A 12493-nucleotide genomic window follows, 5' to 3' on the forward strand; every position below is an offset into this window, starting at 1 on the left:
TTACTGCACATTTATTTTCATTGTGTGTTGTTTTGATTTTTAATGTTGACGCAAACATGTTTGAGAAGTGCCCAAACTGGAGATGAATAGCTCATGCTAACAGCTGTTAGCATCAGTGAACTTTAGATTTTCCCAAAATGTTCCTAGACAGGTTTAGCTTTATCTTTTCATTCTGGTAACGTTGGTCATTCATGTGATAAGTACTTCAGTTTTATTAGTGTGTTTTTTTCCATCTTTAAAATAATAGTTTGACATTTTTGAGAAGTGCTCTTATTTGCTTTCATGCTGAGAGTTAGATAAGACAACTGACACCAGTCTTATGTCTGTATGCTAATTATAAAGCTCCAGCCAGGAGCTGGTTATCTTAGCCTGGCATTAAGACTGGAAGGACTGTGTCTTAAGTATAAAAATGCACCTGCCAGCAGCTCTAAAGCTTAGAAAGGACCAAACGTGGGTGAAGTCTATTGCTGTCACTTCTGAAAAAAATAAATCAAGGCACTTACAGACTGTAAATTTTGCATTCAAACAGGTCAGTATGTTATTTTTTTCCCCATGTTCAAATAAATGTGAGAATTTCAAACAAAAGGTGACAGCGCTACTGTAAACAGAGCCGGGCTAACTGTTATGCTAAGTTTAACGAGGCTAGTAGCTCAAAGATTTAATGTCCAAGAATTGTATTGATGTTCTTATCTAACTCTCAGCAAGACAGTAAATAAGATAATTTTCCAAAGTGTAAATCTCCTTCTTGAAAGCTGTCAGATTATCATATGATAGTCTGTACTTGTAAATTTATAGTCATTCTTCAGGATTATGAAAATGAATCCCATATAGTTAAAATTCCTTTGGGAGGATATAGTCAAACATTATCCGGGAATAAAGGCATAGTTTAATATTTTGGGTCACTTATTTACTACAATTTACGGCTAAACTAACTGCAGACTTTTATCTTAGCTTTGCACAAAGACTGCAAATGGGGGAAAACAGCTAATTGGTGAGTTTTAGAGCTGCTTTTTTTTTTTTTTTTAGCTTTGTATAGACCCTGTATGACTGTTTTCCACTGCTTTCTGTCTTTATGTTAAGATAACAGTCTGATGACTCCAGCTTCATACAATATACAATATGTTATTTTCTCCAAATCAAAACAATGACAAAAGACATGATGGGATCATGGGAGTTGGTGTCTTCCCCGGCACCGCCATTGTTGCAGTCAGTTTCTCCCAGTTTGGATTCCTTCAGTGTCAGTATTTTAGGCGGTTTTTACCAGGAGACAAATTATCCGCAGAGGTCTCCTCCTCTCCAAAACAAACAGACCCGGTAACTAAAACCGGTAAAAACATAGAATGAAGCAGTTAAACATTAAAAATCTGTGTTTCTCTGACACTGTTTGGTGGGCACAAGACATTTTTGAGGAGCTGGGAGACGTCCCAGCCTGAAATCCTTCATCCAGTTTAAACATGTAGCTAAAAACAATCTGAACAGTGAATCTTAAAATGTTAAAATTTTGACCTTCTGGTAGACTTATGACACCCTTTACAGGTGATGAAATGAATGACTATTACCTTGATTAAAATCAAGGAAACATTTGAGATATTGTAAGTAAACAAATCATTAAAACATACCACATAGGTCTGGCCATTCTTAGACATTTTAATGTTGAAAAGTTGCATATTCTAACTTTAAATGAGAGTGGTATCAAAAACAAAAGCATATCTCACAAAATGTTGGGAGAAACGACTTTGACAGTTTTTGTATTTGTAAATCACGCTTCAGGATTATTAGATTTTCCTATAATTCACTAGTTAAAATTATCTTGAGTGGACATGGTATGTGTTAAACAATATCCAGGATTAATATGACTTAATACTCCCAGAGGGCTCATCATCTCCCCCGCTGTACACGAGTACAGCTTTTGTCAAACTCAGCGACTTTGTAACTTACACCTTTGGATCATAATGAGAGTCCAGAGAGTTACCCAGCTGAAACCATTTTTAGGTGTCTCAGCATGTAGAGCCATCAAAAGACTCCTCATCATACCATATTGCTTCCTCTTTCTTCTCTTGCTAGGCTTTGCACGTAATCTCTCAGAGGGGACTGATGCCAATTACACTGAGTATGTGGCCACTAGATGGTACCGCTCTCCAGAGCTCCTGCTTGGGTACGTCCGGTGGTTTTTATCCAGCAGCCCACAGTGAATGGGAGAACTGAGTCACTACATTGACTTATCCTTTAAGTAGCTACACTTATGGCTGGCCTTTATCACCAACCCTTTAAATCTGTGGTCCCAGGGCTCCTTACGGGAAGGCAGTGGACATGTGGTCAGTGGGCTGCATCCTGGGAGAGCTGAGTGACGGACAGCCTCTGTTCCCAGGAGAGAGCGAGATTGACCAACTCTTTACCATCCAGAAAGTGTTGGGACCCCTGCCGCCAGAACAGATGAAGCTCTTCTATAACAACCCGCGTTTCCATGGGCTGCGGGTAACGTTAGGCCACATGTTACACTCTTTACCCCCAACCCTCACTATGGTTCACTCTCCCTCCATGTTGCTCTTATTTCTGCTTCCTCTTGATCTTCTCTCTCTTTCTGCTTCCTCCTCTCTTTTCTTTTTCTTTTTCCCTTATTTATTTTCTCTCTTTCTATGTCTCTGCACTCTGCTTTTTTTCTCCGGCTGAGTTTGCTGTGCCGTGACTGATTGGATCACAATGACTCATCGTGTATCATGTATCCTCTGCTCTGTGAAGGAAGGCTGTGATAAGTCTTCTGTGGCAGGCTGGTGGTGCAGACCTGGGTTGTCCTCCTCTCCCCCTCCCTGCCCACGCCACAGGATATAATTATCAGTTTGCAAACTGCCCCTCTATGAATCCCTGACAGTGAATACTTACTGATAAGGACCCTGATTAATGGTCGATGCATGGACCCTAAATTCTTGTCTGAATTTCAGCTCATAAATATTCACACAAGTTGTTTTCTACAGTAATGTTCATGCACACTGCACATGTTGGACTGGGATGTTTCTTGAATAAATATCAAGCATCTGCTATTGTTAGTAGTTAAGGAAAAAAATCTCCAGAACATTTCCATGTCTATTATCATTTAAATGAGTAGAGAGCATCACCCTGTCTGCAAACGTCACTGATGAGTCAATATTTATACTTTACGTGCCAGCAACAGTAGGGGCCGGAGGCGTTACGTCGTCAGGTTGTCCATCTGATTGTCGTGAACGTGATATCTCAGTAACACCGTGAAGGAATTTCATCAAACATTCATTTGGTCTCAAAGATGAACTAATTACAATTTGGTCGTCAAAGGTCAAAGGTCAAGGTTGCAGTGACCTCACAAAACACAGTTTTGGTCTTATGAACGCGATGAGGGAAACTACTCACATCTGGCACAAACATTCACTTGGACTCACGGATGATCTGATTAGAATTTGGTGAGGAAAGATCAAAGGTCACTGTGACCTCACAAAACACGTTTTTGGCCGTAACTCATGAATTCATACTCTAATTATGACACTAAAATGTCAAAGGATAAAATGAAGTGATGACATCTCATATCCAAAAGGTCAAAGGTCAACTTCACTGTGACATAATAATGTTCTGGCCCTTATTCAGTGCAGTGACTCAGGAAGGAGAGATTGTGACCATATTTCCTGTAACTTGGCTGGTTGGTGGAGGCAAACCAGCACGAGGGGTTAATTCTAGTTTCTTTATGGTTTTTGACAGAACCAGAACCATACAAACTGTTTTCATTAAAATATTCATGTGGCAGAACAGCAAGAAACCACATCACACTTGTGATTGAATGGGAGATGGTTTGTGGTTGTTTTATCACACTGACCACCTACAGTGTGCTTTCTGTAACACTTGGAGATGTGTGATGTAAGTAGAACAGCTTCTGGACGTTTTGTTTTTTTGTTTTCTTTTGGTAAACAGCAGATTCACAATAGTCAGAGGAAAAGTTTATCAAGTTGAAAGACTGGATGCGGAGGAAATCACATGTAACAGTGCTGCTGGTGAAAAATGTTTTACAAAATTTTATTTCAGCAGCAGTAGCATCTGCAATGTAACATAAGAAGAAAACCATTTTAAAAGACACACAATTTATCAAATATTTTACAAGAGCATCATCACATTTATATGATATTCCAGACAGACTTAGATTTATGAATTCCCAGAGTATCTGCGATGAAAAATAACAACAGATACACAAATCAGATAGGTCACTACAGATAACACATGAAAACAGTAGTGGTACTAACATTCAAACTAATAGATTCTCCAAGAGGACATTAGTGTAGCTCAGGAACCTGCCAAGCCACTAGAACAAAACACAATGTATTTAAAACAATAATTCATCCATTCATTCATTATCTATCTATGCTGCCAATCCTTATGGGGTTGCAGGGGGGCTGGAGCCAGTCTCAGCTGACATTGAGTGAGGGTGGGGTACACCTGGACATGACGCCAGTCTGTCACAGGACATGTAGAGACAAACAACCCTTCACACTCACATCCACACCTATGGGTTAGAGTCACCAGTTAACCTCACGTGGATGTCTTCAGACTGAGCATGGAAGCCGGAGGACCCGGAGGGAACCCACGCAGGCCTGAGGAGAATATGCCCTTCTTGCTGTGAGGCTAACGACTGCACAACCTTGCCGCCTCAAAAAAGTCAGTCAGTCAGTTAATAAATAAAAGGCCAATAATAAGCCATGACCAATAAAACAGGCAAAAGATGTAAAAAAAAACAAAACTTCAAACTTAACAATTGTTAAAACAATACATGAAATGAAACATTAAAAATTGTGTTAAAACTACAGCCCATATCTGAGAATCACTAATAACACAAAACAGGAGTTTGAACCATCGTCTTTGTTCTTTCCTCCTAAACTGTCTCTAATGAATCAGGAATCAAACCAAAAGTATAGAACCGTCTTTTTAATCCCAGTCCTGTCGTTGGCAGTCATTACCCAAGCATACAGAAGCATCAAACCAGGCACTGGCCACACTGAAAGAAAACATTTAAAAGTTTTATACTGACCTCAAAGGACTTCAAGTCAAAGTGAGGATAAACAGCCAGAGCATTAACTGTTTCTGATCGGTTTAATTAAATGTTGATATAAAACCTCCAGACATCTGTGACAGGTTCAGCCTGGGAACTGGTGACACTCTTTATGTTTTGATGATCCGTAACTAGTTTCCTTCTTTTACTAACATTGAGGTTCAGGTAATTAACTTCACTTGGAACAAAAACAAATTGATTACACATATTCCTCTACTCTACACACAGAACAGGTGGCTGATGTTGCTATTTCTTCTGCAGAAATAACTACCTGATTAATTTCACTTTGTTGTGGCTACATTTCTCACTGACTGTACTATTTTCCACTCTCTCTTGTTTCAGTTCCCTGCTGTGAACCACCCCCAAACCTTGGAGCGAAGATACCTGGGAATCATTGGCGGCGGCCTGCTGGACCTGCTGAAGGTGAGGATCACAGGTCTGGCAAAACTGGCAAATGCTGCTCTACTGAGGAGATGTTTTTATTTTTAGCTTTTATCAGTCTCTGCTTTATTCCAGCTCACACAGGATCCATAAAGGACTCTGTAACCATGAAAACTCACATTTTTATAAATGAGCCACCTGATAATTGCATCATTATCGTCGTATTTACGTCGTGACTGCATGATGCCTCTTCACTGCTTCAGCATCTCTCAGCTCATATCCTGGTTCCAGCACTGCTCTTATTGCTGCATCTGCACTGTAAACAGGAGCTTCATGTCAAGAATGTGGGCTGTGAGCTTGTGCACTTGTGCTTTTCCCAGCAGATAATGACTCACTGCTAACATGTCATCTCAGGACTGACTTCAGCAGACAGACATCCATATCATTACTAACCAGGCCTTCTTGAGCTGAGTGTAGACATTAAATGAACAAAATATCTCTGCTAATTGCTAATGTGGAGCTGCGTGACTTTGCTGTAGCTGTCTGTCTTTTTCGTTTTGAGAAAGTGAGAAAGTTGCTGTGACTATAAATTGCAGTTCAGTTCAAAGGTTTTATTTTGAGCGCATTCACACAGAACTCATCTTTCATTAAAGTCCATGGAGACAGGCCATTAAACACATTCATTCAAGTAAGAGAAAAAGCAAATGTCACAAATCATATTTAACACAATTGTTTGGCCTGTTTGGTGACTGTAAGACACAATGAAATGCAGCAGCAGCCTGACTTTTGTGATAATGGCGGTGACTCACACTGTGACTGCTTCAGTTTGTTTGCAAGGTCTGGATGTTCGAGGTGCATGTCTCGAAGACTCATGTTCTCCCTTTGTGTGTTTGTGCATTAGAACCTGCTGCTGCTGAACCCCACAGAGCGCTTCCTCACAGAGCAGAGCCTCAACCACCACGCCTTCCAGACCCTGCGGCTGGTGGAGCGGCCCGGCCCACCCACACCTACACCTGTACGCTCCTCCAAGAGAAAACCTCACCATGGAGACAACACCACCCCCAGCAGGTCAGCACTGAGCACTATATACAGTGTAGCTAGTTTCAGCTTGTCAGTGTCTCCCTGTTGTTCACATACATGAGTTTATGTATTTTTTCTTACCTGTCACCAACCCCCTCAGGATCATTATATCAGCAGCAGTGACTCCATAGTGGCAGTTAGTGCCCTTCTCTTAGAGGACTGAGATACAGATTGTATCCAGGGTGAAACATGAACATGCAGAAACAAAAAATTAAATAAACAAACTATAAACAACCTGTAAAACAAGCATGATGTATAAAATGTATAAAACTGAAGGATAAAAACACTACTAGTGATTTCCATAATGGACCGCTTCAAACCATGATAATAACAAAGGCTACTGTGCCCCTGCTACAGCACTGCTTTTACATCAAAGTCGTGACACTCAGATTAAATGGCAGCAGATACAGTATTAGTCATTAATCACAATTATTCATATTTGTGCATGGCTATCTGATGCATTTATACACATAACCTGCTACTACATTATAAACCCTGTCAATAACAGTGAACCATTGTAGTCAATTGGTCCAAATTTAAATGGGTTCTTTTATTGAAGTGTGTGTGTGTGTGTGTGTGTGTGTGTGTGTGTGTGTGTGTGTGGGTTGTTGTTATGACATAGACTTGTTATCAAAACTGCTTTATTATTCTTTCTTTTTATATATATTTCTGAGCCACATCACTAAATTTACCTCTGGTGTGATGGTTCAGTGAATAAAACAAAAGCATTAAAATGTTGATAAATACCTCAGGAGCAATTTTACAGGCATCTATTTTAATGAATGACTATCATTTTCTAAAAGTGTAGGAACTTGATTCAGTTTGACAGTGAAAACCACGTTCTCCAGTGTAACCCATATATTGATTTTAAATTTGGCAGTTCCATGGACAACTTTATTTATTTGAAGGACCCCACTCAAGGTCATGTTATTGAAGCCCATGGCTGTGGTCAGAAAGTCTTTGTTGCTTAGGATGGCTGCAAACTGAGTGAAAGGACATGAAGTATCTGAGCTTCAGCCTGATAAGAGCTGGTCCAATTCTCTAAATAATAAGGAAAAGGAGATTCAATGCTACCTGTCTTATCTCCTTTAGCATAGGAAACACTGGACCTTCCTTTACAAAAGGAAAGGAGAAAATGCCGTCCCACAACTCCTTGCTACAGCAACATTTAAAACAATGCACTGCTGTAGTTTCCACCTAAATGTCAAAGCAACAGAGCACCTGTTCTATGTTTGTGACAGGATCCAACACTCATGGAAATCCTTGTATGATTGGCTGAGCTCCAAATCCATAAATATAGATTTCTTCTCTTTCAAATCCGGTGAGGAGTCATCAAGAAGAACAAGCAGATTGAATTTCCAGCCCCCCTATTGTGTAATGTACTAAAAAAAGAATTTTCTTTACTAAACAAATGTATACATAGTCAGAACTGTCTTTAGCCTACTTATGTAGGCGTGACAAACCTCTAAATTATATTTTTAAAAATGTTTATTAAACACTGTATGTTAAACTACATAATTATGGAAAAACATGCAAATATTTCTTGCTAACCTCTAATGAAAGATGTGTCAGTCATTAGGTCAATAACTGACACAAAAGACTGAAACATCCTTTGGTGTGTGCACCGGTGTGACATTACAGTATCACACAAGAGGACAAGCATTTCAAATAATTAAATAAGTTTTGCTTAACTCCTTTTTATTCTTTTTTTGACAATTTTCAGTGTTTTTAAATGCAATAATTACATCAATCCATATATTGTCTGCCTTTTTTGCAGGCTACTGTTATGAAATAACTGTAAAATCTGATAGTTCACTCAGACAAAGAACTGAGGGAGTTCTTTATTGTAATAATTACCATTTTTGTCCTGTAGTGTTAATGTCCTATGGTGTGACCCACATAAAAAAAAAACATTACTCATCTTTAATTGGTGCAATTTTCAGCAGAGAAAGAATAATAGGAAAGTTTGACTCACATTTATTTAAAAAAAAAAAAAGTTCAAGAAGCTCCACAAATCATGGGGAAAAACAGTGTTATTGATAATTTCATATCAAATAAATACAAGAATACTACATTAGAGTAAATAAATATAAATCTTTTCTTTCTTTTAATGTCACGACATTGGACAATGTTTTTGAACAATTCAGTGGAAATGTTCAAAAATATGAAGAATTGATAAAGTTAGTGACCCCATAAATATTTGTCACCTACCCATGTATATCTATGATAGAGTGTGAATCTGTTGTCCACTAGACAGGTACTTAATTTCAACATTACTTGACTAAGTGTGATTTCTATGTCAAAGACACATTTAAAACCTATAAACGAAACTGAGTTGTCAGCATAGAGAGAAAGCCCACAGTCAACTGCAGATTAAAGATAATTTTTGTATGTTAGGAACAGTACAGGTCCTACTACTGAACATCACACACGAAATACAGTTACTTTAATCTGGAACCTTTCCACATTAAAATGTTAAAAACAACTGGACCTATGTCAATTCTCAAACCAGAGAAATTCGTGATTTTAATTATGGTAGTCTGTCAAATCAATATCATACGAGTCCTACTACTTTCAGTACAGGTCCTACTACTGAACATCACACACGAAATACAGTTACTTTAATCTGGAACCTTTCCACATTAAAATGTATAAAAACAACTGGACCTATGTCAATTCTCAAACCAGAGAAATTCGTGATTTTAATTATGGTAGTCTGTCAAATCAATATCATACAAGTAGCCTTCAATATGTAGCATGAGGTTGAATGTGTGATGCACAGTATGTTGATGTTGACCTCTCCTCTCTTTCTCAGGAGCCATGGGGGAAAGAGCTCAGGAAGCCACCGCTCCAGCAGCAGAGAGTGCTCCAGCCTGCCACGGCACGAAGACCTCCACCCCAACAACGACAGCTTTCTCAACGGCAACATGTCTGCAGCGGTCAACCTCAGCCCCACCCTGCACCCCAAGAACTACCAGCCGCAGATCTTTAACCACTCCACCTCCTGTAACATGGACCTAGCCAGCAGCAACCTGCCTCACCTGCTCAGCCCCGGAGAGGCCAAGAGCAAGGGCGACTTCGAGATGAACCTGGGGTCCAAGGTGTCCGACGGCCCTGGAGCCAAGTACCTCAAATCCAACTTCCGCTCGCAGCAGAACCGCCATTCTTTTGTGGAAGGGAAAACCAACACGCTTCAATCAGGGGAGAAACACAGTCGACACAGCTACATGGAATCTCACAGCTCCACACCTTCCTCCAAGTTCGCTTACCTGAACTTGTCCAAGAGCTATGGCACGCTTAGTGATGCCAAGTCAGTGGGAAACTTAAATGACGTGCATCTTTATGCTGATGAACCAACGTCTCGCTATTTTCCCTCAAGCTGCCTTGACCTCACAGCTCCAAGCAGCCCAGCAGCTCGCAGAGTCGACAGACTGGGACCTGGCGCAGCTGGCCGAGGAAGCATGAGGTCAGACAGAGAGAGTAACACTCTGGACTCCTCTTACAGGCGCTCCTCCACCCGCCACAAGGCCTCAGAGGAGGCCAAGGGGTCAGATGCCCTGGACCCTGGAGAGAGTGGCATAGAAAGGAGCCACGCTCACTCTCTGTCTGCCCCACACGACCCCTTGTCTTACGGTCAGGGATACACCAGCCCCTTCTCCTCCCAGCAGAGGCCACACCGCCACTCCATGTACGTACGGAGGGACCACCAGAGGACACACGGGGCGGATGAGGGGCTGCTGGTGGGCCAGGGCATGCCCACCAGAGCAAGCAGCCTCCAGCTCCTGTCTCCACAGCTGCAGCACCGCACGCTGCCTCGCCACTCTGGGGGCTCCTCCAGAGAGGAAGACATGAGCAGGGTCAGTCATCAGCCCACATCAAACCTCCCCATGCTTAAGGAAAGCCTACAGGATCTAATCATATCATGCCTACACCAGGTTGTGTTGGATAACTCTTCCTCAGTCATTGTACAACAATGCAGCCAGGATTTATTCTGGTGGCTTCTGAAAATATCATGATCTGTGTTTAGCTTTTCAGCCAGATCTTGTTCGTCAGTTCCTCTGGTTTGTAAAGAATTGGAAAGGCAGGATTAACATAACTGCAGCTTCATCTATGGACGATGCAGGTGTTAGCAGTGTGGCTTTCCTGTTAGGATATACAGTATATTGTATATTTATATATACTGTATATACACATATACAGTAGTATATATAGTGTGTGCGCATGTGTATTTGTATGTGTGTGCTGCAATGCTGAGCTCACCTCACGCTTCATCATGTCTCCATTAACAGAGCGAACAGGCACCCACTGAGGTCACCCACAGCAGAACCCCAATAAGGGACTCCACAAGGGACAACACTGCATCTTTTCACACACAGCGGCAAAAAAGCGAGGTCCGACATTCTGCCTGCACCCACCATTTCCCACCCACATCCAGTCTTCTGAGAGTGCGGATGTGGGTGGATACTGCTGTCATGAACTGCTCTCTCTCTCTCTCTCTCTCTCTCTCTCTCTCTCTCTCTCTCTCACTCTGTGTCTCTCACTCTGTGTCTCTCTCTGTCTCTTTGCATCAGATGCCTCTTCATTTTCTCTGTGTGCTTTGCTTCCCTCTAAAGTGACTACTTATGATAGCACAGTCGAGCTTGTCATCGCAGCACGTTTCAGTTTGACTCTGGAATACATTTATAGCCTCTACAAATGTTGTTTTATTATAATGACCACTTGTAAATCGATACACCCCCCCCTTCCCTCTGTTCTTTCAGGTAAATAAAAATATTAGATAGAGGGGCATGCAAAGCAGTTGGCCACTGAGCTTTTATGTGACTCGTTCTTCTGTTGTGACTCAGGTTGGCTTATATCATGACCAGCAAACAGAAGATGGGGGCTCTTCCAAAGAGAATCGCAACATTTACAGCGAATCCATGCCCAGGAGGGTGGGCAGCTTCTACAGAGGTTGGTTTAGTCAGATATCTCTGCCCGAGTCTTTCTTTCTTTCACTGCACTGTGGAGATCTAGTTGCCAATTTACATTCACGCATCAGGCTCTTCACTGGAGCTTCCTGCAGTTGAGAAAATAATTTCTTACAAATCGTATATGATTATTGGTCTGACCCATATGTTCAGAATTCTTAGTCACAGCAGAATCGAAGAAATGATAAAAAATCTTATTCTAACAGAGCCTGCTGCCAGTGTTGATGTTTGAGAGTTTAGAAAATTCCGATCACAGTATGTTTGTCAATGCATCTTCAATTTAACATGAACAGATAATAATACAAAAAATTTTGACAAGGACCTCTTAATTTTGCTTATTAAACAAGATTAAGTGTCTATAGCTAAACATGTTAGCAGCTTTACGAGGCTGCACAGTCTTGTTAGGAGCTGAATTCTTACATGGCCATTTATTTTAGCATGTTAGCGTGCTGGGGCGGCCCGATAGCTGAATGGTTAGGGCGCATACCACATGGACACATATGCTCTGAGTGGGCCAGACTCTTTGCATGTCATTCCCACTCTCTCTGTCCCCAAGTTTCCTGTCTCTCTACACTGTTCTGTCAAATAAAGATGTAAAATGCCCAAAAAATAACTTTAAAAAAGCATGTTAATATTTTCTAATTAGCGCTAACATGAGCACAGCTGAGGATGATCACAGTGTCATGAGATTTGCAGGTATTTGGTCAAAAATCTAGGTATTGCACAAATAAAAGTTTTGACCTGATGGCACTAAATAAAAAAGTCAGATATTATTACAATTCATCCTCTGGTGAACATGAATGTCTGAGCCAAATTTATTGGCACGATATTCAATAGTTGTTTCGTCTCAAAACCAAAAATGTCAGCCTCATGGTGGTGTCAGAGGAAAGACAGGGAATCTCCAAAGTCAGTGAGATTCATCCTCTGGGAACCATCAGTCTGTGCAAACGGACACAGAGATCCATCCAACAGGCGTGGAGACATTTCAGTCCGGACAAAAATG

At 41.0% G+C, this 12493-nt stretch overlaps 1 protein-coding gene across 1 annotated transcript in view; it reads left to right on the forward strand.

Moving 5' to 3' along the window:
• LOC139626638 (cyclin-dependent kinase-like 5) overlaps positions 1–12493 on the forward strand; it is a 42310-nt gene that overhangs the window by 23468 nt on the left and 6349 nt on the right. The window contains 7 exon segments of the mRNA XM_071487049.1: positions 2065–2155; positions 2286–2475; positions 5405–5485; positions 6345–6511; positions 9339–10380; positions 10813–10914; positions 11368–11473. Of these exon segments, the coding sequence (XP_071343150.1) occupies positions 2065–2155; positions 2286–2475; positions 5405–5485; positions 6345–6511; positions 9339–10380; positions 10813–10914; positions 11368–11473 (1779 nt within the window).

The sequence above is a fragment of the Trachinotus anak genome, unplaced genomic scaffold (assembly GCF_046630095.1).
Source record: "Trachinotus anak isolate AG129_WGS33_773 ecotype Australia unplaced genomic scaffold, CSIRO_AGI_Tana_v1 ptg000010l, whole genome shotgun sequence".
Lineage (NCBI taxonomy): Eukaryota > Metazoa > Chordata > Actinopteri > Carangiformes > Carangidae > Trachinotus > Trachinotus anak.